Source organism: Centroberyx affinis, unplaced genomic scaffold, assembly GCF_046629955.1.
Source record: "Centroberyx affinis isolate AG114_WGS23_722 - 3 ecotype Tasmania unplaced genomic scaffold, CSIRO-AGI_Caff_v1 ptg001641l_1, whole genome shotgun sequence".
Lineage (NCBI taxonomy): Eukaryota > Metazoa > Chordata > Actinopteri > Beryciformes > Berycidae > Centroberyx > Centroberyx affinis.
Window position 1 is genome coordinate 316,874 of NW_027280075.1, and position 27,220 is coordinate 344,093.

The following is a 27,220-nucleotide window of genomic DNA, read 5'->3' on the forward strand; positions in this document are numbered from 1 at the left end:
CAGCAACAACAACACTATATAGAGACAAAGGCACTCACTTCTGGAGGGAGAGGGACCGTCATTGGGAATTCAGTTCAAGCAAAGCAAGTTGAGTCATCTCATAAACTGAAACAAACAGCACTATTTTCCCTGGTGGACATTAGCCACTACAAGGGAAATCAAAAATAGATCAAAGACACAAGCATTATAAGTTCCAGCAGGCATCTAGACTGAAGCCACTGCAAAACTGTGCCTCTGGTTTAGTTTAGTGCTCTAATTCCAGGGCAAAAAATAGATCTCCATGTGAATCACACTTTTAATAAAGAATCAACAGGATGCGGCCAATACTCCAATTGTCTCGAAGCAAGCACAAGTCAAAGTTATGCTTACAACATTGCGTAATTGGTGTGCGTGTGTTTGTATGTTTGTAGGCGTACATGCACGCACACACTCAGCTGGGATCTCTGGCTTTGTTCTGGGCTTGCAAAGATTTTTTTTTGTTGTCAGTGTGGGTGTATCCAACTGTGACAAGCTGCTTGGCTCGGCTCGGTCCTCTGTAAACTCTGGTGTGTCCCATAGGACTGGAGCTGCACTGAAAGCAGCTTAGCACTAATGTTCACCTCATGACTTGGTTACTGATTTACAGACTCCACTGAGGGGCAGACAAAACAAAGAGCCAGTCACATGGGGTTGGGAAATAGCAACTTACCTCATTGTTATGTTTTTAGGGATCAAATACTGTATATGTAGAAGTGTTTGAAAAGATACAAGCATTTATTTTATTCATTCCCTTATGCTCAGTTCCTTTAGAACCCAAACTGAGTTTAATTATTGAAGTGATGTTCTCTGACTGAGCAAAGAGCCGACTGCAAAAACCATGCATATGCACCGATTAAATTTCTGGCTTTCATCAAAGATTTTTTTTATTCCTAGTAGTGCTCACTGTTAGACATAAATTTGCACTAACTTTTTTATTTGTTATCTACATTGTTAATAGCAGCAAACTGTCATTCTTCTCAGTCAAACTGCAGCATCAATATTGAGAAAGATTGATTAAGCTGTTGATGTCCTACATGAAAAAAGAAAAAGAACATAGTGCAGTATAAGGCTAATCATAATGACTGCCTATCATTTTCACCCTCTTCATTTCCTGCATAAAAGCTACACAGTTTGCAACCAACCAACCACTCTACAGCATTCACTTTAACAGATCATATAGTATAGCACATTGTAAAATTAGTAGATCTGCCATGTGTGAGGACATCCGATTGTGATGTTGTGTAGACGAAGACGCCTTCTGAATGCTAAGGCCATTTGCTATTCATCAAAGGAGCTGTATGCATGTTTCATAACTCCCACATGTTTTTTTCGCACTCATTTTTGGAAATAACACATTTAAATTTTAACAAAAACATAAAGAGGCTCAGTGTCACTTCTTATTACGATGCCAGCGGTGGGATCCTGCTGTGCTACTGTACATCCTCCACTGTCTGACAGCAGCAAAAGGGAGATTATCTCTGCAACTTGTTGCCCAAGCTGCTCATGAGACCCATCATCGTCTGGGTCCAATAATACCGTCTGAGTACAACCAATCAGGTAGTCCAGCATTGCGTCTATCATTATGTTCCAACACACTGTCGATGGCGGTCAGAATTACAGAATAGCCCTTTAAAAACTCTTAATGGAAGAGCTGTAACATTGGTCTACTTTGCCTCACATACTGTACACTCTTTCTTTTTATTTTAATAATTATAATAGTTTCTGCTAGGTTTTCTGAAAAGTTACTGACTTGATATTATACTATACTATATATTAAATATAGTATAGTATAATACTATATATGATACTAGATATTTATCTATGAAGTTAAATATTCTTTCGTCATTGCCTTCCAAATTGTCTTTTAGGCTTATCTTGTGCTTTTAATATCACAGTCACCATTTAGTTCATCAATCATGAACAAAAGCATTCTATGTATGTGATCTTTTTTTTTTACTTTGCAGTTAATGCTGAAAGCAATACCATACATCTAGACTGCCTTAAAAAATGTCTAAATTTCTAATAAATCTTCCATAAACCATCCTCATGACTAATAACCCTAAATCAGTAGACACATACAATAGTTCACTTCTAGGTTCACCTTTATGACACCTTTAAGTCCCTTTTCCTCAGCCATTGACCTGAGAGTTCCCCATTGTCTTCGGTGTGCTGCTTCTCTCTCCCACCTGCTAACAGGCAGCTGGCTGCCACAGGCTGCGCTGGCTCTGTTGTGACAACGAGAGGAGCTCCCAGACACCCTTGTAACAGCTTGGCTCGTTAGTGGGAGATTTAGCACTCTAACACCGGGGGTCTGGAGGGCTGCTAATGTCCTGGAGGGGTGATTGACACAGGGGAGGAGATCGTTATGTCAACCAGCCAGCGCTGCCTGGCCGGAGCTGGGCCTGACAGTTTCCCATGATCATCTCGGTCCAGACAGCGTAGGCTGAGCCACAGAGTGAAGACTTTTTAAGCTGATTCATGTCCCACGTGGTCAGTTGGGACGTTGTGTAAAAGTTAAGGAAATTGAGGAAACTGATTATAAACAATCCCTTGTAAAGTGAGTGAGGTTCTGAGGTCTTGAATTACTTTATGAAATGAGTAACTTTCTGAAAAGCAGTTGAAATTAAGTTTTAAGTCGGAAGATGAATGAAGTTTTCACCCAGTATTCATGTCAGTCGGCGCAGCAGGTGCTCCATTTAAAGTCCTTCAAAGAAACTCGTGCAAACTAGCCCAGTCTCCAGTCTACCCACACAGATGGAATACATTTCATGTGTGTAGTTGAATCTGTTGTATATTAGGCATTTCTACACTCAAATCTAATCCACTTTTATTAAAATCTACTACATCCTAAGAGATTTTTCCATAAATTGCAAAGCATTATTAAACCTTCCAATTTTTTAGTTAGACATTCTTTGGTTAATCTATCCATGTGGTCAATAGCTGTTTTTGCTTCATTAGGCTATGCTTATTGTGTTTGAAATGGATACTGTACATACAAACATATCCCCCTCCTCTGTTTTTTTCATTCCTCAATAAAGGTGCTCAGGCTTAGAATAATAGATGTAGTTTGAAGATGACAGCTCTTCTGCCAGTATCATCAGCAGTTGTAATGGGTTCCAGATGTGATAATCAGCCCCAATGACGGAGCATTATTGTGCCAAATGAAACATACCATACTGCCTCAACTATTTATAATTTTTTTTCTCCTTTTTCCCGCCTCAACATCAGTCAGTGCCTATAGTGAGCCTACAGTGTGCTCACATTAACAGGAGGGCTTTCATGGGAATCTAAAGCTGGATCCAATTATGTTTTCAAAGGTTGGGTGCCATGTTTTTCTTATCTGACCATAGCGGCTCTGCAGTTGTGTCCTGTGGCTTCACTCAGAGCTCCATGGACAAAAGGACATTATTTACTTGTTATAAGTACATACAGAGAGTTTTGCTGACTTCAATTTTGACAGCTTTCCAAGAACAGAAATCAGGGCGAGTTATTGTTTCAATGTATTCATTTACATGCGCATGATATCCAGATCCTTGTATAATATATTGACCCAAGTCTTGGAGAACCATAAAAAAAACTTGAAAAAGTCAAGCCTAATCTGACTTGATGAACAAATTTACTTACACTGCTGTTTACAGTTTGCAGTCACGCCAACATACTGTGGCAAAGCATTTACAGAAGACTATTTGAAGCCTGTCCCTTCACTTATAACTAAAGCAAGTAACTTTAGAGGTGCTGAACACTGATAGTACCTCTGACCATTAATTTACATTCTCCAACCTAAATGCAATAATATTTTGTAAAATCTCACAGAGCTCAGTCACAAGTTAATTAGGATCTTCCTATTATTTGCCTTATGTTAGCGAACAGCCTAGCTTTAGATGAGGTTAGCTATGGACAATTAAATCATCATTATATAATAAAAATTGAAAACTGAGGCTGCTAAACCCAAAAACTAGCTGCAAGCAAAGGTGAAAAAATTAACAGTTGTGGCTTACGTTTCTTGAGAGAAATTTCAGTCTTGTATGGCACAAGTTTAACATTTGCTACATATGCTTACGGTTCAAAAACATTAGATGATTAGGTTATAAAACAAAATTTTGAAAAAAAATCGCTACTTACCTAGCTATTATGTTTTTAGATTACATTCAAAAAGGGTCTTGTAGATCCAAAACCAACCCAAACCCTTCAAGTTCCTATGAGTATTCAGAGCAGAGTAGAGTAGTAGAGTAGTAGTAGTAGTAGTAGTAGTAGAAGAGTAGGCACTGCTGTAGGATGCTTTTTGAAGTATATGGACAAAAAAATGAAAAACATATTCAGAGCCAAGCACAGCGTGTTTGAAAAGATGGCCGTCTCTATTTCCTATACTATTGACTGCCACTGGCCAAAGAGCAATCTGCATCAGTGTGTTTTCTATTTTTTTTAAGTAGGTGAGGAGAGTGGAGACTGTGTGAATCAACAGTAAGCAGATCAAGACACATGATATGAAAACACACACACAAATGGCATGATGAGCCCATGACCTACAATCTTGGATGCAGATTTAATTGAGGGCAAATTGAAGCCAACTGAACTCAAGCCACAGGCTTTGTAAAACCTGAACACCCCTCCTCTCCTGACAACCATGAATGTACATATGGGATGTCATTTCTCTCTGCTGTCAGCCAGCCTTAGTTAATGGCCCAACATTGACTCTTTTACTGATTGTTGTGGCCAGATTGTTTAAAAAAAAAATGTGAACAAAAGATTTGTGCAATGAAGATTTGAGGAGACAGTTTTGATCAAAGGAGTGCCACCTTTTCCTTCTTTTAAGGACTTACATAGACTCTGGGCCCTTCTTGGAGCTCCTCAGCTGCCCATTCCTTTAGCATCTGCAGAGGAGTTGCTCATAATTATGATGGATTAGACTGCGGCTCTTCTTTGTGCCTGTGCACCGCAATTGTTTTGCAGATGCTGCGGATGTGACATGCATTAATAATTGAGGGTGGCAGACAGAAATCAATGGACTGCTGGAATCACTGGAATCTATTTGCTCCAGGCAGGAGGGGGCAGGGGAGGCAAAAAACTGAAAGCTTGCTGTACGCTCCTTTACTCTCTGTAGAAGGTCTTCTCTGCATCATAAAACCTTTATTGCTAGCCTACCTGTACTGCCCCCTGATGTTAGAAATGAAAAGCTAGCTTTTCAAGTTGGAATACAAGTTCTGTTAGCTACATTTGCCTTCTTTATAATTCCTAATGCACAAAAATAGACAGTGTTGATGGTTCCTAAGCTGATAATATGTAGTACAGTAAAATGTTAGATTTAATGCCCAGCTGAAAGCAAGCAGAGAAACTTACAACATGAACATGAAGCTTACAACATGAAAATATTCACTCACATATTATTATCAAACTCTGTTTGACAATAATATAAGCTTGTCCTTGCAAACAACTCCACCAACAAGTAACATTTACCCTAGAAAGAGTTAAACAGAGTTTGACCTAACGCCTAACGCAGTCCTAGCGCTATTGTGATGATTAATTAAGTCAGTGGTAAACTAGTGGTAGGGTTAATCTTAAATACCCATTATAACTCAATCATGTTAAGATCATAATGCTGATAACAAGAGCCTCACACTTTGGAGCTGAATTGTGTTTGCATATTTGACATTAAAATGGTATAGAAGGGGAGGAATGCCACCTCTGAACAGCTGACAAGCAGCCAACTCCTCCTCCCATCTACCATCTGGGACGTTAACCTTGCATTATCCCTCCTTCTCTCAGCCAGACTAATGTTTTGTTGATTATGTTCTGTTAATTCTTTTGATGTGACAACTAATTAACAATAATCAAATTCAGAAAAAAATAGCTATGCCATAATGAAAATAGGTTTTGCCTAAAATCTAGCTCATATAAAAGGAATGTCAAAACCTTAAAGTCAAATTTGCACCCCATTAGAAATTACAATGCAATTCATTTTACCCTGTGCTGCAAGTAAATCTGTACACCCCAGTTCAACCCAGTGAAATGGAATGAGGTCAGTGTCTAGCCAATGGATCTGAACACATGCCATTGTTTGATGTATATGTCTAAAAAGAAGCAAGGAGCTGTTGGTATGCATGTTGACAAAAGCCATGTGTCCTCTCTCTTCCCTACATGTGAAAGAAGAAAAGTGCCAAACACAGCTGCCTTATGGGTTGTGTGTGTTTTAAATATGCTGAGAACGCAAAGAATGCTGCCACTGCCCTCTTTTTTTTTTTTTTATTTAGAGCATGTTTCTAGTCTTAATATTTGAAATAGTTGCTAATGTCCTATTGATATTGGGGGAGCAAAGGGGAAAGCAAGGAGTGGGGAATGTGCATAACTTAGCCATGTTTTCCCTCAGTGTTTGCCTGAGAAAGAGTCTATTATAGTACTAAACTGGGCACCAATTGGTTGATGACAATTTGGCAGTCATAGGGTTTGCTTAAAAGGGCACAATCAGCATTTTCCTTGTTATTTTGTCACGTGCAAAATTGGGCATTTTGGGCATAGTAGGCAATTGCCCTGTTACTGCATTTTGTAGATTTTGTAGAGAAAGGCCCATGTTTCAATGTCACAATGCATATCAAAATTATATGCACTCATGGTACTGTAAGGTGGTACTGAAAAAAGTGACTACAAAATGACAAATGTCATGTTACTTCTGTCAGGATATCTAGCCCCTGTAATAGCACTGATCTACATTTATTTTGATGTCTTTGCCCAGTGCAAACATGGTAGAGCACACTAATTTCATGCCGTGTATATTAAATGCGAACACCCTACTGTCCGCTCACGTTGTCCTGGGATAACCTCTGGTCTGTGTTCTTATCTCCTCTCTCTCTTCCTACTTGCGACCCGGGCTGTGAGTGGGTGGGGGACGAGGTTGGGGTGAATCTAATTCTGTGACAGGATCATGTTGCCAGCTGATTCACATTCAGGCCCAAGTGTTAACACATTACTGTACTGACCCTTCCCACACTCACTTCTATGGCTCTAGTTAAAATTTCCCATCAGTGCAGCAGTTTGTATTACACTGTGCTTATTATTGTATTTGAAAATATAACGCTGCTGAGAGAATGCTATAACAAGTAGTCCTATTTTTGATATTTTTCAATTGAATGTATTAGGGATTACTTCTATTCCACAGCCAGTTTATGTGCATCCATCAAATGGCTCTCATCATGTTGGCTCTACTGTGAGATATCATCATGTTACAAAACATATTGTTTATTATAGGCCAAACGATGATATATTTAATAAACAGTAACCAAATAGTTCTCTCCCTCTTTCTGCTCTGCAGGACGGACAGAGGGCAGCCCTGTGGATGGACTCAGAGCAGGCCAGATGGAAACAGAAAAGGCCAGACATGAGACGGAAGAAAGTCTAATATTAGCACAATTTGGCACAGCTCACAACCCAAACAACCGGATTGCTGCCACCAAACTCCAGAATGGAAGCCAGTCTTCAGAGGGAGCTTCTCTGCAGATCACTGGGAACGAGAACTGGAACCATTACAAGCCCAGCGCAGGGGTCAACTCCATGAAGAGGCACAGGGAGAACTGCAACAGCCCTGCTTCAGTGCAAGGGCTGTTTGATCAAGGATCCTACATGATGAACGGGGAGATGAAGCATGCGCTCACTGACCAGTCCTTACTGGTTCACCAGCCCAAGAAACTCAGAGTGGATTCTGAGTTGAAAGGAAATGACGACATGAGCTCCAGTTTGGTAGACGACTTTCCTGAGCTGACAAAGGCAACAGAGTTTGACTGTGATGCCCCACAGAAAGAGATTAAACTAGACAAGAGGAACTGTAATTTCCCAAACGGGGATATCTTCTGTCTTTCAAGGAATAAACAAGTTTCAATTCCAAACGGTGCTGTAGAATCCCCCACAACCATGGAAGACACTCCAGGTGATCTTTTAGAGAAAACCTTGTCTCAGTATTACCCTGAGCAAGTGTCCATTGCACCACAAACATCTGGGTCACAGCCAGATGCTGTCAATGGTTCACTGGGAAATAAGCTGCCCAGTCAAGGTGCTCAACCCCCCTCTCTAACCTCAGGTTTGCCCACTTCAGCTCAGATGCCTGCCTCAGAGCAACAGCAGCCTGGGGCATCCCACAATACTGAAAGCAGCAACAGTTATAACTCTGCCCCCTATATGGTGAATGGATACTCCAACAATTATGGAGCAGACCACCAGCAGCAACAACAGCAGCAGCAGCAGCAGCAGCAGCAGCCATCTTACTCTGGTCAGGAGCGCGAGCTCTCTCTAGGTCAGCTGCCTGGCATGGCCCCATCTGCAAATACTGCCAACAGCTCACAGCAGCATCAAAATGGTCCAGAGTGTTATCCAGAAGACTCAAACTCCCAAGGCATGTACGGGAAACCCAACCAGGAGTTTAACCAGAACTCCTTCCTGGAGCACAATGCTCCTCTCCAGGCAGCAGAGGGAGGCGGGTTTGGACCCTTTCCCAACCCTGGGCTACAGAAGATGGGGCAAAGTGAGGAACCTGGGTCTGGTCAAAATCAGCACCACGGCACTGACAGGGCCCTCCAGTATGGGATTCAGCCCCAGCCCTTTCAACAACATACTGGGAACTCATGTGGAGCTGACAGTGTGGGCTCCATGGGACCTGCCTCTCTGACCCAGCATGGTGGAGCTGGTCTCCAACAGCCACATCATGCTGGGTTAGAGAACGGGATGGATAGCACGTCTCAGCAGAGAGCCAACTTACCGTGCTCTACTCCCCACCAGAGGGGCTGGATAGATCTGAACTCCCCCCATTCCCAGCAGCGGCCCCCCAGTGGCCCGTCGTCCCAGGCACAAGAGCAGGACATGTGGAGGGGCTTCCCTCCTAGACCTCAGTCAGAGCAGCAGACAGCTAACCCCCAGGCTCATGGCCAGATGTTGGAACCAAACCCAGTGCAAAGATTCCAGACACAGGGAGGTTTCACAGATAGCAGCCCACGGTCTAACGGCTTCCAGCAGCAACAGCAGGACTGTCTGCCAGCCCAATCACATTGCGCTTCAGCCCAGCACAACACTGCCCCTGAGTGGCAGCAATCGAATTCTAAAGCACCTCCAATGCAGCAGCCTGTACCCCAGAAAATGTCAGAGCAGTGCAACCTCCCCCAAAAGCAGCAGGCAGATAGCCGCTATCGCACCCACATACAGCCAGAGCACTTATGTGAAGGCGACCCAGACCTGGAGGAAATACTGTCACCTGGATTTTTACCACCACAGCAACAACAGCACTGTCAACCACATCATCAACAGCAGCAACAGCAGCAACAGCAGCAACATCAACTTCAAAAACAACGTCCACTGTCCCACCCACCACAGTTTGAAGTGCAGCAGCTGAAGTCTCCCAACTACAGACCCCACAGTCAGCCTCTGCCAGGTCAGCAGCAGCTCCAACCCAACCAGCCTATGAGAAACAACCCTGCTCAATCCAACAACCAACACGTCCAGCACAGTGACCATGCAACATTCAGTTACAATAACACAACAGAGATGCAACAGCAGCAACATCAGAGGCAGTATGCTCCGAACTCAGGCAGCAATAACCTCAAGCAATTTCCACCACAACAGCCTACCAACCACTGCCACCAGCCCAACCACATGGACTTCCCCCAGACCCCAACACAGTCACAACCTCACTTACCGCAAGGTGCGTTAAACCAACAGGTATCAGCACAGATGTATCTTAAAGGTGAACAGCAGCAGCAGGCATCGTGTGCCCAGTTCCAGAGGGGACCCCGACTACCTCTGGCACCCGCGGGTCCCCACGGAGACTATCAGAGGCATGCAGCCCTCCGGATGCATCTGTTACAAAGACAGGAGCGCCAAGGCCCCCCTCATCCTCCTCAGAGCCCGAGCGACTCCAAACATGGCCTGAGAGCCCTTAAAATGGAGAACGGAGCTGGATTTGAGCCACCTGGATTACAGCAGCAGGAGCAGCAGCAGTTACAGGGGCGAGAGATAGGCATGGGTGGAATGCAGGTCAAGCAGGAACAACTACCGTCTATATGTGAGCAAAGCAAGAGGCAGGGGAGCATCCTGGCCACTATGGAACAAAGCCTGAGGCAGTATCAGCTTTCGCCTGTGTTTGAGAAGAAGTCCCTTGCCATCAATTCTGCTCATAAAGTCAAGGTGGAGTCGTCAGGGCCTGTCACAATACTTTCAACCAACACTGACCTGGGTGGAGGGGAATCACTGGGGGCTGCCTCTGCTGCTGTAGCTCTTAAAAGACCTCCTGACTTCACCCCTAAGAAGGAACCTCTCCTCCAGAGCTTTATGGAGTCTCCTATGAAGCTATTGGATACCCCCATAAAGAACCTACTGGATACTCCCATCAAAACGCAGTATGACATCGCATCCTGCCACTGTGTTGGTGAGTCCCATGATGTTAGTTTTAGAATATGGCTGATATCTTGGTGCATGGATGTTTACGTGTTATTGTTTTGTGATATGTGCTATTTCTTTGTGATATTTAGAACAAATCAGTGAGAAGGATGAGGGCCCCTACTACACTCACCTGGGAGCTGCGCCTAATGTTGCTGGTATACGGGAAGGAATGGAGAAAAGGTAAACCACACATTTGACCCCTCAAAACCTCACTTTACATTACACAGGCACTGAGTTTCATAACCACTGTGTTTTATTTTACTTGCATTTACTTTATTGCCTCCATTCTGCCTTCAAAGGTCTGGTCTAACTGGTCGTGCCATCAGGATTGAAAAAGTAATATATACAGGCAAGGAAGGAAAAAGTACACAAGGCTGCCCTATAGCCAAATGGGTAAGAACCATTTTTGTATTTAATGTTTGAGGGAAATTGGCAAATCAGCTTCTACAGTGTATGTCTTGACTATCTGCATGCATGTCAAATCCTGCATCTGTGTATCTTGCAGGTGATCCGCCGTTCCAGCGTGGAGGAAAAGATACTGGTGCTGGTGCGGCAGCGTGCTGGTCACACATGTGAAACAGCCTGCATCATTGTGGTAATCCTGGTCTGGGAGGGCATCACGCCCAGCCTAGCTGACCGCCTCTACCTCGAGCTAAGTGAAACTCTAACAAAGCATGGAGCCCACACCCAGAGACGCTGTGCTCTCAATGAAGAGTAAGTGGCAAAACACCAAAGACCCAAATCTGGACATATTTTTCCATCAGCAACAGCAACAGCAACTCTACCCACACACAAACATGCAATACTGGGCTACAGTAGCTTTCACATCCAGAAAAAGTTCAGAATATTACTGAAATTGCTTGTATAATACAACCATGGTTTTGAATCAACTTTGACTCAAGGCCTAAGATAGAGAAATTAGACGATTCTTAATTATTTGCAGTGCTTGTCATTGTAATTTCTCTTTGGTCTAAAGATGGAACACATGAAACCAAAAGCCATAAGTTAGTCGATTAGCAAGGAATGGTGAATTATTCATCATAGGAGGCTATTCTAAAGCTATTTAGAGAGGAAAAACAACTTTACATCACACAAACAAACATTTAAAATACAGCCTTTTTTTTTTTTTACAAATACACTCATGCAGTACATGCAGCTGCGCTAATTCAATTTCCATGGCTCTATATATTCATGGCTATACTAACTCACAGGCTGAGGGACTTATTCTCTTTTCCAAATATTTGGAGCATGTTATGTTTTTAAGCATCTGTAATAATATATTTTAACATGATGTCTTTCTACAATTACAATTTCCCATTTGGCAGACGCTTTTATCCAAAGCACATTTAATTTAAATGTGCTTTAATTTTTTATACTAGACACACACCATGTGAGCCAAAGTCTACATTTAAATTTTATGCTGGTCTTTACATGTTTCTAGATGCTATCTTTTTTTCTCATTTGATATATATATATATATATATATACACATATATATGTATGTATATATATATATATATATATGTATATGTATATATATGTTATATCTATTGTTTTTTATCTTGTTTATAATCTGTTCCTTTGCGTCAAATCACAGGGCATTGGATCTTATTCATGGCAAACTGATCCATAGTCATAAATTGTGAATAACACTGAAAGAAAATGGGCAGCAGTGATACATTTAACTTTTTCTCCTCGTCGTTCAGGAGGACCTGTGCATGTCAGGGGTTAGATCCTGATGCTTGTGGAGCCTCGTTCTCATTTGGCTGCTCCTGGAGCATGTACTACAATGGCTGCAAGTTTGCCAGGAGCAAAATTCCAAGAAAATTCAAACTACTTGGGGATGATTCTAAAGAGGTATACCATGTACATCGACAATATTAGCCTAAATATTAGTCTAAATAAAATATTTGAATGAAGATAACTCTTAAATACTTTCAAATATTCTCTTCCAGGAGGAGAAACTGGAGCAGAACCTTCAGAATCTGGCAACCTTAGTGGGTCCATTGTATAAAACTTTGGCACCTGAAGCTTATGGTAACCAGGTGAGGATATCTGGGCATTGTAATATGAGACAGTCTGGGTCCATGGAGTTAATATCACTAACTATCACTATCACTGTCCATAATTATGCACAAAAATCAGCAATCTGACAATCCTTTAAAAATACCAAACAACCTGTGATAAATTGAAAGTGGGACTTGAAATATCCATATATATTTAAGTTTTCTGTATATTTACAATGATGTATATAGTTGTTTATTAACTGCTGATAGATTGGTGATTTACATCCTTTATTATGCATATAATACTCCTTGTGTTGCTCAGTTGCATTTATTGGATCAAATCTACACCAATCAATTGTTTTCAGTCAAATGTACATATTGTATTCCATGTGAATGATGCAACTTGTGTGCAAGTATTAAATCACCATCAGTAGGGATGACCTTACAGTCTGCATGAGTACATTTTTGAAAATCTGTCAAGGAAACAGCTCCTCTCACTGTGGACAACAACATTTGTATTTATTTATTTTTCTTAAACCATTAGAATGTTAACAAGAACACTTACTGGTTATCTAAAAGCTACAGTTGTTTTGTGAAGATTTCTTGTTTTCACTGTCTAGTGCCCTTCAGAGATCCATACTGTCTGATTAGGATTTATTCCCTGATGTTCTTTTACACAGGTGGAACATGAACACAGGGCACCGGATTGTCGTCTAGGGCTAAAGGAGGGCCGTCCCTTCTCTGGGGTCACTGCTTGTATGGATTTCTGCGCCCACGCTCACAGAGACCTCCACAACATGCAGGGAGGCAGCACTGTGGTAAGCAGGCACCTGAGAAACATACCATTATTTGTACGTTATATGATTAGCATAGAGTAAAAACAGTTGCATATGGTGATATGCATTAACATGTGCCATCTAAGCATGGCTTAAAAAGCAGATGTGTTTGTGAATGCAAAAAAGTGCAGACTTTGTTATGTAATGTCTGTAAGTGAGATACCCAAGACTCAATACTCAACTCACCCACTTTCCCAGGTGTGCACGTTAACCAGGGAGGATAACCGGGCGATTGGCAAGATCCCAGAGGATGAGCAACTCCACGTGCTGCCCCTTTATAAGGCTTCCAACACTGATGAATTTGGCAGTGAGGAGGGTCAGCAGGAGAAAATGAAGTCAGGCGCCATCCAAGTCCTCAGTGCCTTCCGCCGCCAGGTGCGCATGCTAGCAGAGCCCGCCAAGTCTTGCCGGCAGAAGAAGCTGGATGCTAAGAAGGCAGCTGCCAACAAGAACGCCATTCTGGACACCCCTAATGCTAAGGCAGAGAAGGCCCTTCAGGCCAAGTTAAAAGCTGGCACTTACGAGAGCACAGTGCAGAGCACTCCTGGGACAGGTAGGCTGAAGTCTATATTGACTTGGTATATAAATGGCATCTTGAATAGTTTAGCTCTGTTATATTGAGACATGCTGGGATTGTAATTGCAGGGACTAGGTGTCAATGTACTACATAAAAACAAAGGGATAACTTTAAAATAAAATAAAATTAAGCTGTTTATGTGCGACTTGGGTTTTTTTTTTTGCTGATGCATTTTTCTGTTGGCATTGTGTTTTCCAGGACATATCCCAGGCGCCATGGGAGCGACCCTACATTCAGGTCAGCCAACACACCCCCTCGGGGCCCACCCTCAGCAACTACAGCAACAGCAGCACCAGAACATCCTTCCCCACTTTCCTGGCTCCCCACACCCAGCCAGCTATCCCAGGTTCCCCAACCACCCTGGACCTTTTCCAAGCACTTCCAAGCCAGGTAGCATGTATCCCCCTCAGCCACCAACACCAGCCAGCCCTTACCCCTCCCCGCTCCATGTACCAAACTCTTACATTAATGGGTCAAATCGTCCGTATCCAGGTTATCAGTGTAACGGAGGAATGCCCCTTGATAATTACCACCCTTACTATGCGTCAAACCCAAAGAACCTTGACATGTATCGGCAACAGCGGCCAGCGCTTTACCCAGAGCAGCAGTACAGTGTGCATCAACGCTATGAGGTCAACTATCCACCAAGGTATGGTGAGCCAGGTTTACAGGTCAATGGTTACAGCGCCTGCAGCATGAGGCCTGTTCACCCCATGGGCCCTTACCCACCTTATGGCCCTAACGGAGCGTCAGACCCCCAGTTTATGGACGCCCTCTCAAGACCAACCTCAGCCCATCCAAGTCTGGACTACACAGCTGCTGTAAGCAAAGGCAATCAGTTTGGAGGATACCCGAATCCATACCTCTCTCAGAGCCCTCAAATGTTCCCCCCAGGCCAAGATCCTTTCCGTATGCAAATCAAGACAGAGATGGGCATACCTGGCCCACAGGTGCTTTCCGCTCCGCTAAGTGGTGAGTGTCTGACCCCTGGAACACAGTCAGGTTTCGGCCTGCCCAATGGGGGCCTAATGGGCCCCAGTATTAAGCAGGAGCCTGGAACTCCTCAGACACCCACAACACCCCAGAAACCTGAGATGTGGTCAGACAATGAGCACAACTTTTTGGACCCTGAGATTGGTGGCGTGGCAGTGGCACCCAGCCACGGCTCCATCCTCATTGAGTGCGCAAAACGGGAACTCCACGCCACAACCCCCCTAAAAAACCCAGACCGCAACCACCCAACGCGCATCTCTTTAGTCTTCTACCAGCACAAGAACATGAATGAGGCCAAGCATGGTTTGGCACTGTGGGAAGCCAAGATGGCGGAGAAGGCTCGAGAGAAGGAGGAAGATGCAGAGAGGAACGGGGGCGAGGGGACACCCAGCAAGGGCAGCAAGAAGGGGGTGAAGCGGGAGCATCCTGACCCGTCAGAACCAAGCGGGGAGCCTCCTTATAAGCGCTTCATCCAGACACTCATGGAGGGATCCTTGTCCTGCACAACCAACACCTATGTCAGTACATCTCCCTACGCCTTCACCAAGGTCACAGGGCCTTACAGTCGTTTTGTGTAGAAAACACTCATGAGGAAGAAGACTGAGAAAACTGAAGGTGCTATATTTATGATAAACTAAGACCTCAAGCACCACTGGCCTCGTTTAGAACACTCCTTCCTATCTGAAAGGTTAGCAGCCGTGTCAGTAGAAAAAGGAACTTGTGATCAGATGGGATAAAAATCACCTTCCACATCAGGTCTTTCACCTCTTTAACAATCAAGCTTTACTAGGTGACCCTACTAAGGACGTATTTATTTTTGTTTGGTTACTTTTGCAAGATACACACTGTCAAAATCTCTGGTGCTTTCAGTCTGATACATCAGGACTTGTTTTTACTGGAAACAAAGTTTCGTTTTTGGTGGCTTTATTTTTCTTATAAAATTTTAGAGATGTAATCTTGGCATAAAACACTGACTTTGTGAATTACAACATTCACGGTGCTAAAGTGTGTGCTTATTACCATTATTTTTATTCAAATGCCTTCACACTATAACCACATCACTCTCTATGAGTGACAAACTCTTGATGAATCATGTCAACAGAATGACACTGAAAATACTGTCTCATTGTCAAATCATCATCAGCATAATGGTTTTTAGCAAATCAGTGTTTCTTAGAGCACTTTTGATAAAGAGTTACATGTTTTGGTAATACCTTCAAATCATAAAATTTGTTTAAAGTCTATTGTTACAGCAAGAGAGTAATTAATTTCTAAACGTCCCTAATATGAAATTGATAATGAATTCATAACAAAGGGTTATAAGAGCAATCCGTGAAACTGTTGCAAGTTCATGCAAATTTTCTTTTTTTTTTTTTTACACTATCATTGTATCGGTGCTTCTTTCACTTTCCTATGTCCTTTATACTGTAAATTGAGCCGTTCTAATGGTGCATTTTTAATATTCTGAGGAAAAAAAAATCATTGTGCAGCACGTTTGTCTTGTTATTTTAGTTTTTCTAGGTTTAATTTGCTGTCAGCGACTGTTTCAAAGTTCCTGACTGCAGGTTCATTGAACAAACCTGGATTGTGAATATTACATGTAGTTGTGTGTCTGTGGTGTTTAGTAAACATGTGCTTTTCATACACTGAGGAACATGAAACAGGGTAAGCTCAGTGTCACTATCATGGTTTCAGAGGGCAGCTGGCTTGCTGTGGGGTCTTTAATAATTGTAATCTAATTGTAAGATAAAAAGGTGAGATTTGTACAGTAAATTAATTTTCCTTTTTGGAATTAATGCTTTAGGTTTTTGTGTTGTAAAGAATAGTAACAGCCTATTTCATTTTATTTCTTTGGGTTTCAACTGATTTTATTTCATACGGTGCTATTCGACCTGCTAGAAACATATAATGTGAGACTCTTGGGGCAGTGAGAAGGCTATTGAATGATGTACAGTACCTACCTGTCATATACCTCAAAACTAGTTTGGCAATAGGATTATAACACATACTTTTCTTTTTTCCTTTGTTTTCTATATTACTTTCAAAATGTTAACAACAGCGAAATCTTCAGGCCACCAAAAGGCAGAAAAGTTCATTGCTTACTTTCTTCATTATCAATCTGCTAGAAAGTATTACTTGAACTTGAAGCTTTGATGTTACTGTAAAATCAGGGACATTTTCAATTAATTTTGTGTACAACTTCATCGCCTGTATTCATCTTGTCTTTTTCTCATTCAGGGACTTGCCTTTGCATCCTGAATCCCAATATAATTCTTGTCTACTATACTTCACAAGACAAAACTAACTTTGTGAGGAAAAAAGATAATTTCCTGCAATTTTTGTACTTATGTTTTAGCTAGTAGAATGGTGGTAATCTTTTAAAAGTAATTTGAACATATAATATGCACTGAGTTGACTAAAGGGAAAGTATGACATTGACTAGGTAAGGAGCAATGTATTTGCTTTTGCTATGAGGCAAGACCAGGGCAGTTATTAACGTAGTTGCACATCTTTGTGCCTGTGTATAGTTAAATTTATTTATAACCACTAAGCAATTGTATAATGATTTTTCTCCCCCGTCTATCTGATTTAATTAATGTGATATATAATGGAATGACGGTTATGTTTGAGTGACAACTCACCCCCACTCTTTAACATATATTCATTTTCTGAAAGCACTTCATTTCTTTTTCAGGAAAAAATTTTTAATAAAGAATTACGAAACATTTTATTTAAAATAGATTGTAAATGTGTTAAAAAAAATAAATAAATTATGTCACATTGTACATACCAAGCATTTGTATTGCAGGAATACAGCTCATTCTTTGATGTTGATGTAGATTCTTCTAGTTCTGTCGAATAAACCCACGGCCCCTCGATCAGCAATCCTCATCATATCTTAAAATCCGCTTTGGCTTTTTCAGGTGAACAGAATGCTCATGGTTAGATTATCCAGGAAGTCTTTGTAAATACTACACTCACTGTCAAACACAGCAATGTTTACAGTTCTAGGATCCTGTTAGCTCAAACATTAGAAGTTATAGTTTTTGTAAACTATTCCAGTTTTGTAAAGAAAATATAAAAAATTGTTGAATTTCGTTGTACAGGACCCAGCTACAGTAGCAGGTTGTGGTTGAGAAAGCCGAGGTGTCTAAGATATAGCGGGTTAAAAGCATAGCCATACTTGAAGATGCTTCAGAGTGTTTCTGAGTGAGTCAACATTACTTGAATGACTTTCTGAGCTTAACTAATGCACAAAAGGTGCTCAGCTCAAATGTTAAGCTAGCAGTTGATACACACTTGGTCTTTTTGCAGTTAGACACTAAAGGTATAAAAAAAAAAAAGTGCAACTTTTGCCTGTCATTTTATTTTTAAGGCTTCCCTAGCTCTCCTGAAGTTTGGTATGCTACAAAAAAAATGGAATTAAGGATGGATATAAATACTGTAAGTATTGTAATGTACTGAATGCAGTTTATTTGAAAGCTGTTTATTATATCATTCCTGATATTGCTGAGATGTGGGTGTTTTTAATAAAATTTATATTTATTTAAAGCACTTTGATTTGTTACTCCAAGTTAATATCTAAATCTTGTGTATTAAATATTGTCTACATGTTGACGTTTTTAAATGTGTGATTATTGGTAAAACTAAAAGGAAATGAGTCGTTTTCACAACTTCAAATTTTTTATTTATCCCAATTAAGAAAAAAAAAATCTACTGGTTACATTAAAAAAGTGTCTTCTTTATGGCAGCAAGCACAAACTGAATACAGAGTTAGAGGCATCAGGGAATATCAGCGTGGCTTTCATACTTAAATAAGCTTGGACCTGTAGTTTTTGTAGCCAACAAAATAACATGAGTCACAAACATAATGCACTAAAACAAGGAGACCAGTTATTTGAGTTATTGAATTCTAAATCACAATTTATGTTACCAACAGAATATTCATTCTGGCATCCAACATGTTGACATTTTGAGAAAAAGACAAAAAAACAAAACTTCTCACTTGTGGTTCATACTCAAGATCACGAAAATACAGATTCCCTCATCTTCACCTGCTTCTCTTGTCAGCAAAGAAAACAAGTTGTGCACTGTAGTGTAGTGTACCAAATTTAAATGACCATTTTCCTTTTTTCCAAGTTATGTTACAGTAAAAGCAGGCGTCGCTTCCTTAAATTCCCTAGATTCTGTCTATAGCTTAGAATGAATCCTTATCAAAAATAAATCCAACTGCATACAAAAGACGCAGCAGTACTGGTAGAGCTTCATATGACGTTTTGTCATTGACCACTGTCCTGAGGACGTCGGAGTCACTTTCAGAGAAAATGCCACTTGTTCACTGTACAAGGGAAAAGATTTTGAATCATGTGACAATACAAAAGAAGGGAGATATAGTACCAAAATCATATATATATAATAAAAAGTTTAGAGTGGGCAAGTTATTGTGAACTTACCTTCTGGAGATACGGGAAGTGCTTTACCAAATGCAGGGGCCTGAGGATACAAGGATACAAGTACATTACAACTAAAGCTTACAGTAAAAGAGTTTGTTATCCCATTATTGTCTCTGCTGCCAGCACAAGGAAATAACAGTAGAGTAGCAACTGAATTTTAAGGACTACTCACCGATTGGACCACATCTCTGGCCTCATCTGCGCTGCATTTGAGAGGACTTTCACAGATGGAGATATTTTTGCTGTTATCAAACAAAAGGAGCATTAGCAAAAAAGATCAACGATGGTTTAATGAAAATGAAAAACATTACACTTTTTATTGTAATACAAGAGTCATTAATTCACCCAATGAGTTTCACATAAATCCATGAACCAAGAATATAGCACACATCCACACCCCAGTGGAATCCCTCCACCGACTCACCAGTCAATCTCCCCACTGTTATTGTGCTTCTGCACTAGTGCCCTCCAGTGCTCATGGGTGGACTTAATGATGTCAACTGCAAAGTCCTATAAAGAGGACAAATGGATGGCAACAGGGGAAAAACTCATCATTTGGCATCCTTAGGGAACAAACCATTTAAGCTCATTCAGTTTAGGTCAATAAAACTGTACTGGACTGCAACACAACCTGGAAAATAGGATATTACACTAACTGTCATGTCTCATCTATACAGTATTAAAAAAAAAAAGTCTTTGTACCTTGTCTTTGAATTGTCCGTCGAATGCAAATTGGTTTTCAGGCTTCCCATCTGGTACCTTATATTTCTTAAACCAGTCAACAGTGGCTTCCAAATGCCCGGGACGGCTCTTGCGGACATCTTCTATGCCTGAAGAAAACACAAACAAATTCAGACAGAGCCAAAGCAGACGACCCCTTTTCACCTTATACACGTCTTGTATCACACATGAATTAGACATGAATCTGCAATTCATTTCCAGCTGGCATTAAAAATGTATCTCAACACAAAAGGAAGAGCACAGATTGCACAGATTGCCCGCTCCCCTCGTAATATTTACATTCTTTACAAAGACAGCAAGTGCTCAGAAAACTGTGTTGTTATATGCAATTTTTCTTACTTTTCAAAACACAGGAACAAGTCATCTTAGACAATAATAAACGTTGGGCAATAGCTGAGTTTTAAGCAGCTGTTGTCAATACGAGTAATAGTAGCACTGAAACTATTTGATTAAAAGATCGACAGAAAATTCATTGATTATAATTTTGGTAATCGATTAATCGTTTTAGTCATTTGTCAAGTAAAATGCCAAACATTTGCTGTTCACAGCTTCATAAATGCTAAGATTTGTGCTCTGTTTCATATCTTTATAAAATGAATTTTTTGAATGTTCAATGAATTCTTTTGGCTGCTGGTCAGACTAAGTAAGCAATTCAAGACATCACTTTGGGCTCTGGTAACTAACAGCAGACACCTGGTCTCAATTGTTCCCCATCCATGAGAATCCTGGCTATCCATTTTGATAAGTTAGTGTTTTAATGTGGCCAAATAAATAACCCTAGCCCTGATCACTTTGGGAAATTGCATTTAAATTGCATTTATACCCGCTTTTTCTGGCTTAGCTTTGTTCGGATAAAAATCCTAATATCCATGTTAACGGCAGGCATTAAAGAGGTTAAATTTGTTTTGGGTTGTATATTAATCAGTGCTAGCCAATCTATTATTAAACATCATCTTGTTCCCGAAGTGATCTGGTGAAAAAGACTCACTATTTAGACTTTGGGCATCTGGATCCTCGGCATTGATGGCAATGACCTTCCAGTCCGTTTCTCCTTCATCAATCATGGCCAGGATGCCGAGGACCTTCACCTGGATCACCTGACCTGGCAAGCACACCTGCCAGGGGAAGAGAAAAAAATAAACTAATTTTAGAAGACTGTGTACAAAGTCGTCATAATATCCTTTAATAATATTATATAGAGGTCTAGCAGTCTTACCGGGGTGCCGATGTCGCACACATCAATGGGGTCGTTATCTCCGCAGCACTTTGTGTCTTTGTCTGTGTGGTCTGGGTCCTCCCATGTCTTCTCCAACAAACAGTTCAAAAATATATATAAAAAAAATACATTTTCTTGCAAATGTTCAAACCAAATATATCTACGCAAGTATGTCTGGAAACCCACTGAAAGACACAGTGTTTATTCAGTGTTTATTGTCCTTCCAGTGGGTAAAAAATGTAGATAGACAATTGCTGAATCTCTGCCAACCAACTGTCTACCTAATGCACTCATAAACAAAAGGGCGATGGGCTATTTGACACCTTTCAATAAACACAAAATTTAATTAAATGTTTTCAGTGCAGCCACAATATTACTCATTGACTAGGATCAAAATCAATACAGCATGAGGAAGACGTGTACACCAACCCACTGAAGTCGTAATGGTTTTAGTGTTTTCTTACCAAAAAATGAGAAAGTATAATAGGGTTAAATAAGGCAAAATGGAGGACATTTCATGGTTTTTACTATTGTTGATGTAAATCCCCTGATATTGTAGTTTTTCCTCACCTGTGGGAGTGCCCCATAGTTCCAAATGTAACCTTTGTGAGGAAATACGTTGGCCACATATCGGAGCTTGCCTTTCTTTATATCTTGTTTGATCGGGTTCAGTGGTTCCTTTGTTGCAATCTGTGGATTGAAGCAACTATGAAAAATCTGAAGTAAACAATAAAATGTACATTTCCTGGAGAAAATGTGTGTGCTAGCTGAAAGCAGCTGAAAGTACTGCTTAAGAAATGCATTTCCAAGCAGAAGAGTCACTTGATTATAAACACACTTAACATTAAGTCAGGAACGACACCTTTAAGAGCATGAGTAGTAAAAAATGTCAGTGGAATGCATCTTTAAAAGTAGCAGACTTTCATAAGCTTTGTAGGTTTATGAAGCACTTTGATCAGCATACAGGAAAACACAACACTATTGACACTTAAGGGCAGCAAATAACTGCCTAATTTCCTAAATCTAGTCACTAAGTTGTTGCTAGGTGGTTACTAGGAGGCACTGTATTGTGGCAGGAGTAGCTGAAGGAGTAGAAAGAGCAATAGGGGTAGGAGGAATATTTGGAGGACTAGCTGTAGGAATAATTAGATGTAGATAAGTAGATGTTGGATTAGAAACAGTAGTGCCAGTCAAAAATTGTTTAGAGAGAATAATAAAGAAATAAACATAAATAGTGGGAATGAGGTGCATCAATTTTACGTCATATCTAGACTCTAAACAACATCGGAAGTGTATTTTCAAATGCCAGTGATAAAAAGAAAAGTTTATGAATAGCCACCAACAGATCTAAATGCCAACTTGAAGCTGACTTGCCTGTCCATGCAGATCTGTACTCTGCCTGAAGTGCTTCAATAATGCTGATACTTTGCAAGGAAATATTACAAATGGAGAGATGTCCTAAGAACCTTTTCACTCAAATAACTTTATGAATAGGCCCTTCTTCACATTTCACACAGCTTCCACATTGAGAAACCAGTGTATTTGGGCAGGTTGTGGAACGATTTCGTGAAGGCCATAGCTGGCAACGGGAAGTTGTAATGCACCGGTTTCTCAATGCAGAAGCTGTTACCATGATATGATGATGTGAAAAGGGCCTATTGGAGAAAGATGTCTGCAGAAAGATACAGTGCTAGGGATATTGTAGCAGTATTGCTATACCAAAACTCTAAAATTAGGAATATACTACTGCAAATAATGACAGGTCTCCTGAATAGTCTACACTTACCTCCATTTTAGCATTTGACCATCGAGGAACCTCCACAATCATGTTAAACAGCACCTGAAATTACAGAAGAAAGCTACAGCATATATACATACTGGGGTAAATGTCTTCAGGTAGTAAAATATATCTGATGTAGAAAAAAAAAGGACTATTTGAATTTGACAATACCTCACTGTCAATCTTCTTAAGTTTTTTAGGTGGCACATCACTGTCCTATTGCAAGACAAAAATCAATCATTAAATGACAAAAACTTGAGTCAGACTGTAGGTTTAAATATTATGTTTATTTCATGTTCATTTAATTCCTTAAAGATAAAGCAGCCCTGAATTTCACTATCTGACATTTTATCAATCAAATAAGAACTATAAAACCCTAACTATCAAAACAGTTACCTGCTCCGTTCCTGCAAAAAGTGGAATGTCATGGAAGGGTGAAATGTATTTCCCTTCAGAGGTTTCTAGAAAAAAAAAAAAAAGAAAAAAATCAATAAATACAAATCTATACACATGTAAGGCTACATACAATAAAATCCCAGAAGGATTTTGTTAGAAAACTGCTTGATACTGATAAGGATTATAAAGCATACAGAAAGTGGGAACCGTTATTATGCAGCTCAAGCATTGTTTTGTGCAATGCAGGACAGATGTATTAGTTATTAATCCTGCAAATCCTAAAGATGACCCAAGACCCAGATCCAGAGTGACATGACCCATTTTTCATGTCATAGTGGAAGAAGTTGATTACATAAAAATCCCATAAAAATAAGAGTTGTGTAAAGAAATTGTTTTTTAAATAAAAACGTGTTATTGGGACTTCTAAGGGAGGAGAAAAACAAGATAAAATATGAGTACTTGGGTTTATTTTAGGCTAGCCAACTCAGCAACTGAGCAATAATCATACAATGTCACGCAACAACTGACACACACACACACACACAAATAAGCTGTTTATTGTCTTATTATTTGAAGAGTTTTGGACACTAATCTGACCATAGAATCTGATATCCTCTACATGAGATTTTGGCTAGATTTTGGCTAGTGTGGCTTCCAGTATCTTTTTAGGCCTGCTAAGAAAGCCAAACTGTCAAAGCCAAACAGACACAGCCAAATATGCAAACGCTTACATAGCTAATAACAGGCTAACAATTATGCAAATAAAAAAAATGTGTGCTTTGGATGGAAATCTAGGAGCACCAGAGAGAACTAAAGGGAGAAATCTTGAAATCAATCACTTCTGCTTTTGCTTAAATACATCCTATCTTATGCTGGCTAGAGCGTTTGTTTTTTTAACTAAGATTTGGTTCGCAACCTTTCTTGTTGTCACAGGCTTGTCATATAACAAGATTTAGTTTGCTGGTGCAGTAAGCTACAGATAGCATTATGCTGGTTACAACTGCCTTCAAAAAATAAATAAATAAATGCCCACTCCAACAGCTGCCTGCCAGAAATTAGAGTCTGGACATAAATGTGAACCAAATAACCTTCAGTTCGTCTCAGGAAGAAGTGAAAGGAATGTTAACTTTTTTGTAGGTAATGTCCAAGACTGGAGCCTTGTCTGCCAGAGACTACAGTGTCGACCTAGACCCAAACAAAACAACCCAATTTGGGTTCTTGACAGAAAAAGAGTTGAAACAATGCTAACTTTCCGTTGTACATAAACTTGAAATAAATAAAGAAATGCCTCATTGTAACATTTGACTTATAAAATAGTTGGTAGTTACCCATCAAAATGCCAAAAAGGTAATAAACTCCAAAAAACACTATCCAAATTTGAATTTACTTACTCCAACACTTGGACAGATGCATAAAGCCTGATACACATTGGTGAGACAATATTCTAAAAGAGTAATTTATTCAACGAATCATGCATAGCAAATATGCATTTTCTCTAATGAGCCAAATGTTTCGGTTGTCCTTTTGGCTTCAACTGAATGTTGTTCTTAACACTCAAAACTTTAGAGTGTCCTATTGTCTTACTTTTTAACTGCTTCAGTTTGTTTTTAAATTACATTGTTAGTGGTAGCATACATACTGGAGCCTGTAGCTGTTTCTGTTCTGCTGAGTTGACCTGAAAGACAAAAATCCACCCTATAACACTAACACTGTTAACACACACAGCTATTGACTGCCCATCTGGTGTGCTTTTCTTATTCCTACAGGTAACTGTCCAAATGTAGACAAAGTGACGTCCAACAGTAATCCATCATAGAAGAGTTAGAGAGACCAATTTCTCCTCTGACAGTAGCCTCAATAGACCAGAATGCAATGCAACCAAAAGATTTGATGCGTTGAGTCAGGTGCATGACTCTCACTTTTTCTTGACTGGAAAACCTCTCACTCTTTTGCTGTTATTGTACTATCACTACTGCTCTCTCCACCTACATGTATAAACCACAGCTGAATGTAACAAGCTGATGATATCTAACAGTGTAAGAGGATCTGAGGGTGGATTTTTGCTTTCATGGAGCCAGTAGCAATGCCTTTCCTTAATTATAGCAGATTAGTAATTAAAGTTTATTTTGCTCCTTTATCTTACAGTACTTTTAAACTTTAGAGTCACATTGAAAAAAATCCAAATTGTGTATTTTCTCATATTTTCATATCAAAATCCCATTACTTTTACTTGAAACGTACTTGGAAAACAGCATACTTTTAGTGATTACCTCACTGTGTACAAATAGAGGCGGAAATAAAAAATTCCATCCAATAAAACCATCTGATATTTTAACAATCCCGCCCCTCTCATCAAATAAAACTGCCTCTCTCTCCCTTACTGATATCCCATTGGTTTACACTTCTGAATGATCCCTCCCTGCGTCAAGTCCTGCCCCAACATCCTGTTTCAACAGGAAATACACCACGTTAGATGCTCTCAAAATGCCATATCATTGTAACTTTAAGTGCTATACACTTATCATCATCATTATTATTATGGCTGAATGATAATTCATTATCATTATTGTTGGGCTGAATGATCATTCATTATCATGAGGGCTGAATGCTAATTGATTACTTTACACAATAGTGATCATGACTTTTAATCTCGCTTTGGTGAACAAGATTGCTTTACTCAAACAACTTTAAGCTTTTAGTAGCTAGACACTGCCCACGTGACCGCGCAGCAGGAAGTGAAGTGACAACCACGCGTGAAAGGAAAGGATACAGTAACACTCTTCCTTGCCTTCTGACTCTTAACTGTTACAAGCCATTGATGATTAAACAAACTGCAAATGTCGGGCTTTGATGCCAGAGTTGAATGGTAAGAATGCAACCAAGCATTAAAGTCTGGCTTGCCATTCAAAGGTCAAACGTGTACCTTGACCTACAGGTCGACCTGCGGTTACCTGGCGGGCTCGTGATAGCCAGAACCAGGAACCAAACCCGTTACCGTGAAAATCAACACACACACATGGTTTTCTCGCACTGGCAGGGGTTATAACTTACTAAAATATATCCGGTAGTTAGGAGAATTCGGGTGTCCTCGCTCTTCCGTGTGATAATGCATCGTTTTTCTCAGATACAGAGGTAGACCTGCTGCTTGTGTCACGAGCTTGCTGTGGGAGCGGGCTGTGAACCCCAAAATGTCACCACGTAGCCGAGCGAGGAGCGCAGAAGCGGTCTCATCATCACCGCTTCTTCTTCTTCCCGTTCGGTTCCTGCTTCCCGTCCGCTTCCCGTTCTACAACACAGACACCATTGTTAAGCGCGAGATGATATAACCGAGACATCCGGTCAGTCTTTTTTCCAAAATAAAAGCCTTCAAGGGAAGCCCTGGTGGCTCGGATGTCAATTTCTTTCTTTTTTTTTTTTTTTTGGATGTCAAAGTTTTGAGTCTGGGCTGGTATTGTTGTTGCGTGCCATCTTCTCTTTCCCTCCCATCGTCTATCTTCACTGTAAACTGTCCAATAAAGCAGAAATAGCATACCCTAAAAATAGGCTAATCTTTTTTTATTTTTTTTTATTAAGGATTTCATGAACGAACATATACTATCGCAGGATTTTTAGTGTTACAAAGGGTCAAAGAGAATGTGTTTTTCTCAGTAGGAAGTTGATTAAATTGCATTTGTTTTTAATAATTAATAATAATTAAAAAAACGTATTTACAAAGTTTATTTCATAGACATAGCTTTGGCAGACAGACAGACTACAGACATATACAGCGAGGCAATGTAACCTATGTGTA

The 27,220-nt window shown here is 40.3% G+C and overlaps 2 protein-coding genes across 2 annotated transcripts in view; one reads left to right on the forward strand and one right to left on the reverse strand.

Moving 5' to 3' along the window:
• tet2 (tet methylcytosine dioxygenase 2) overlaps positions 1-18,459 on the forward strand; it is a 33,957-nt gene extending 15,498 nt beyond the window's left edge. Inside the window, exons 3-11 of the mRNA XM_071528240.1 lie at positions 7,322-10,417; positions 10,521-10,611; positions 10,731-10,824; positions 10,937-11,145; positions 12,138-12,288; positions 12,387-12,476; positions 13,118-13,255; positions 13,472-13,826; positions 14,049-18,459. Coding sequence (XP_071384341.1) covers positions 7,366-10,417; positions 10,521-10,611; positions 10,731-10,824; positions 10,937-11,145; positions 12,138-12,288; positions 12,387-12,476; positions 13,118-13,255; positions 13,472-13,826; positions 14,049-15,421 — 5,553 coding nt within the window. The 5' untranslated portion in view covers positions 7,322-7,365 and the 3' untranslated portion in view covers positions 15,422-18,459. The remainder of the gene's footprint in view (positions 1-7,321; positions 10,418-10,520; positions 10,612-10,730; positions 10,825-10,936; positions 11,146-12,137; positions 12,289-12,386; positions 12,477-13,117; positions 13,256-13,471; positions 13,827-14,048) is intronic.
• Positions 18,460-18,539: 80 nt separating this feature from the next.
• Positions 18,540-26,664, reverse strand: ppa2 (inorganic pyrophosphatase 2). The gene is given in 13 exon segments (XM_071528239.1): positions 18,540-19,182; positions 19,298-19,337; positions 19,470-19,539; positions 19,722-19,807; positions 20,000-20,127; positions 21,027-21,153; positions 21,255-21,341; positions 21,825-21,944; positions 23,041-23,094; positions 23,206-23,250; positions 23,431-23,495; positions 26,482-26,595; positions 26,598-26,664. Coding segments are annotated over 13 exon segments (1,026 nt in total). The 3' UTR covers positions 18,540-19,159.
• Positions 26,665-27,220: the final 556 nt, after the last annotated feature.